The 4,189-nt window shown below is 60.3% G+C and overlaps 1 protein-coding gene across 1 annotated transcript; it reads right to left on the reverse strand.

Annotated features, from left to right (window-relative positions):
- GALR2 (galanin receptor 2) lies at positions 1-4,189 on the reverse strand. The gene is made up of 2 exons (XM_063409002.1): positions 2,768-4,189; positions 1-1,453 (listed from the first exon to the last, which is right to left on the reverse strand). Exons 1-2 carry the CDS (start codon positions 3,097-3,099, stop codon positions 673-675), a joined length of 1,113 nt encoding a protein of 370 aa, XP_063265072.1. The 5' UTR covers positions 3,100-4,189; the 3' UTR covers positions 1-672.

The following is a 4,189-nucleotide window of genomic DNA, read 5'->3' on the forward strand; positions in this document are numbered from 1 at the left end:
TTATTGAGGCTTCCCTGGCTCTCACACAGCCCCGGCTGTCCCGCCCCAGGGAAGCAGTGTCAGTGCCCTGCTTGTCTCACAAGCACCTCACCTGCTTGAGATGCTGAGCTGTCCCCAGGCTGTCCAAAGGCATTAAAATCCTTCCCCTACCATGGGTCCATGGCTGTCCTTCCCTGGCAAACCACCTCCCTCCCCTTGGTTCTTGGTGACCTTCTGTGCTTCACTCCTGGATTTTCCTGCTGGAGCTGGGTTTGTGCCCAGTGCTGCCCTGGGATGCAGCTCCTAAACCAGGACACAAACAAACCAAGACTTTCCAAATGTCCCTAAAAGTGCACCCACTAACTCCAGCTGCTGTGCTGGTTGGAGGGGCCAGAGCTTTTCAAAGGCTCTGGGTGTAGATGCAACAGGGAGTAAATTCACCCATGACAGAGGAACAGGTATTTACACATGGCAGTGGATTTTTGGGTTTGATCTCTCTGCTCCCAGCAGGTGCTTGGTGGAAGCAAATCCTGTCCTTGGTTGGTTCTTGGCTGAGTCTGTATCAGCAGCATCACGGTTATGATATCTGGATGCACTGGAATGAAAAGGGTTCAACTGGACCCAAAACGTAGCCCAGCCCCAGGCCTGCCATGCTGCAGGAGACTGCAAAGCCATGGAGTGGGAAGAGCTCTGCTAGGTGACGTTGAAGGTGACAGAGGAGCCATCTGCCCTCTGCTGCTGCCCCAGCAGCCCTGCCTGTCCCCAGGGCTGCGCGGGCGCCCGGCAGCGCGCGGCGGAGCGGCCGGGCAGCGCTTCGCTCAGCTGGGTCACCTCGCTGAGCTCTGCCTCCAGCGTGCTGGCCGTGCTGGCAGCCCGCGCCACCTGCACCTTGTGTGCTGCCCTCTTGTGCAGCAGGCAGCTGAAGATCTTCTTGAAGCCCTTGCGGAAGTGCTTGGAGACCAGGGCGTAGACGATGGGGTTCACGCAGGAGTTGGCGTAGGAGACGACGTGCGAGAGGATGCGCAGCGCGTACGTGGAGCGGTTCAGGGGGAAGTACCCGAACCACATGCAGAGGATGACCAGGTGATGGGGCAGCCAGCAGAGGCAGAACAGCACGGCAACAATGATGATCATCCTGGTGACCTTCCTCTTGGCCTTCTTGGACTCTGACATGTCTTGGAGAGGGTCCACGGACTGCCACAGGTAGCGAATGGTCCGCACGTAGGTGAGGCTCAGGATGAGCACAGGGATGAGGTAGCTGAAGATGAAGGTGCAGATGTCCATGACCTTGCGCTGGGAGATCTCCCAGATGGGGTGGCACACAGTCAGGTTGGCCAGCTGGAACTCCTGGTAGTAGCTGAGGTAAGGGCCCGAGAAGATGAAGGAGAGCCCCCAGATGAGACAAATGGCCAGGAGGGCGTTCCTGGGTGTCCTCAGCTCCCTGGAGTGCAGGGGGTATCGTATGGCCAAATACCTGCATGGGAAAAGGAGAGGGACGTGGCTGCAGACCTGGGGAGGGCACAGAGGGAGCATCGCCAGGAGCAGATTGGAGAGAGGGCAGAAATTATGGATTTGAGCTTTCCAGGGCAGTTAATCAACAACTGATTCCCTGGTGCTTCTTAGGGACCCTGTGCAGCACAAAGGATTGAGGGAGATTCTCTCCCTGACCCTGGCCCATCACCCTCTGCTCTTAGCAGTGGTTGTGGGGAAAATGGGGATCGTCCCATTCTGTCCCTCCCCTAATCCAGCAGACCCTCATTTGACCTTCACTGTCTGGCACAAGTGATTGGAGCAGTGAGGATACAAAGGCAGGAGCAAATGCCCAGGATCTCTGGACACAGCATTCCTTGTACTGGCACAAATGAGAGCACATCACCCCTTTTCAGTTCTGTAATTAGCTGGTCCCTTAATCACACCCAGATCTGAGGCTTGTGCAAGCCCTCCCTTGCTCAATACATCTGTCCCCTCTGCTCTGTAGGATACAGGGGGAGAGGCAGCCCCTGGATGTGCTGTCAGCAGGCAGAGAGTGCTGTGCTGGGATGGCAGCACACATCCAGCCGGGCTCCAGGGCCACCCAGGGGACGGCATATCCACATTCCACCTCACAGGCTTTGGGCACTGAGTGGAGCAGCACCAGGAGCTCCCAGCCTCTGGCTTGCTGCAGGGTTATAACTCAGCAGCCCTTGTGGAGGCAGGGGCTGAGATAAAGCACAGGCAGGAGCAACAGGCTGGCCAGCAAAACCCACCCTGGAATGGGCTGGGATAATCACTGGGACAAGGGGCAGCACTGGGACAAGGGACAGCATTGGGACAGAAAGGGGCTTTTTGCTAATAGAAAAGGAGGGTGGGAAAATCAGTGTTTCAGCTCAAACACCCCAGAGTTTTTTTCTCCTCAAGGTCTGCCTGCTTTGCTGGGGGCTCTTGGGAGGGTAGGGGCTCTCTGTGCATCCCAGGATGGCCAGAGCTGCACAGGGACTGACCTTTGCTTCTTTCTCGTTTTTCATCCCCATTTCACTGCCAGGGCCCATGGATAAATCCCAGTCCTACAGCTTTGGGGTCTGAAAGCTTCCTCTAGCTGGGCACTGGGCCAGTGACACTCTGCAGGACCTCATGCGGGGTGGTTGCCCTTCCTTGCACACAGGGAAATGCTCCTTGATCCCCCCGGGAGCCTCGGGAGATCACAGCAGTCAGGATCCAGCTCCAGGGGATTTTGTTCCCTCTCTGCCCCGGTGGGATCCAGAGAAAGGGGAGCCCCAGGTGCAGGGAGCCCTCCCGCTCCCTTTCCTACCTGTCAAGGGAGACGGTGGCCAGGGTGAAGCTGCTGGCATACATGGTGAGGTAGATGAAGAAGTGCACGGCCTTGCACATGAAGGGCCCGAACACCCATCCCTCCAGGGTGTAGATGGTGGCTTGGAAGGGGACGCAGAAGAGGATGAAGCAGAGATCGGCCACCCCCAGGTTGAGGATGAAGAGGTTGGTCGTGTTCTTCACCTGCCCGTTGCGCAGCAGCACGGCCAGGACCAGGCTGTTGCCCACCGTGCCCACGAGGAAGATGATGAGGTACACGAGTGGGATGATGACGGACTCGGGCTGCCAGGAGCCCGCCAGAGAGCCGTTCATGGCCGGGAGGGCACCGACAGCGGCCAGAGGGGGGAGCGTGCGTGGGGAAGGCACGGGGGGTTCACACAGGGTGAGGGGGGGCACAGAGAGATCAGCGTGGGGTGTACCAGGGATTGCACGGAAAGGGAGAGCAGGGAGAGCACGCTGGGGAGCTCAGAGGGGAGGGAAAGGGAAAGGGAGCGCAGGGAAAGGGCAGTGAGGAGAGCACCACGGACGCACAGGAAAGGGGTGGACAGGAAAAGAGGTGCAGTGGGGAGTGCAGCAGGGATGCAAAGGAAAGGGGATTGCACGGAGAGGTCAGCAGGGATTGCACGGGAAAGGGGGCGCGCAGAGAGCACGCTGGGGAGCACAGAGGGGGTGCACGGGCAAAGAGGGTGCAAGGAGACTGCAGCGGGGAAGCACGGGAAGGGCGAGAACGGGAAAAGGGGTGCCCAGAGAGCGCACGGGAGCTGCTCGGGAAAGGGGGTGCATGGGGAGCGTGCGGGGGTCCCGCCGGGGCGCACGGGGAGAAGCGGGGGAGCCGAGCGCCCTTCACCTCCTGCGGGTCTGCGGGAGCCCGCGGGCGCTCGGGGCGGCTCCGGCGGGGCGGCTCCGGCGCTCTCCGTGCGCCGGCGGAGCGGGGGGGCCCGGGGGGCTCCGGGGCGCGGCTCCCGCGCATCGCGCCCCGGGGAGGGCATCCCGACACCGCGGCCCTCGGGAACCGCCCGGCTGAGGGGCTCGGGATGGGTAAAATCAGTGCTGGTACCCACCGGCAGGGGCGGGGGCAGCCGGGCTGGGCACCCCAAAGGGAGCTGGACATCCAAAGTGAGGAGTCTGCAGGGGTTTCCTTATCGCCTCCCCCTTCAGCAGTCGCTGGAAGAGGGTTTGTTCAACCCCTGGGGCTGCAGGGCTGGATTTTAGCAACGGGGGTCCTCTGACTGCGAATGTGCCCAGTTGTCCAGCGGGCAGCTAAATCCTCGCACCAAAGCCCCCGAGGCGAGCCCAGGTTTTCAGGACAGACTGTGTTTCTCCCCACGGCTGCGAGTGCAGCGTGATACAGTGCAGGGAACACTAATCTTTTTCATGCTCTGTCTTCCTTTCCTCCAAAATT

Source organism: Prinia subflava, chromosome 12, assembly GCF_021018805.1.
Source record: "Prinia subflava isolate CZ2003 ecotype Zambia chromosome 12, Cam_Psub_1.2, whole genome shotgun sequence".
NCBI classification, from domain to species: Eukaryota; Metazoa; Chordata; class Aves; order Passeriformes; family Cisticolidae; genus Prinia; species Prinia subflava.

Coding starts and splice junctions, on each gene's coding strand:
- GALR2 (XM_063409002.1), bottom strand. CDS start 3,099: ATGAACGGCTCTCTGGCGGGCTCCTGGCAGCCCGAGTCCGTCATCATC. Junction 1,454..2,767: donor GCCACCGTCTCCCTTGACAG/GTAGGAAAGGGA, acceptor TTTCCCATGCAG/GTATTTGGCCATACGATACC.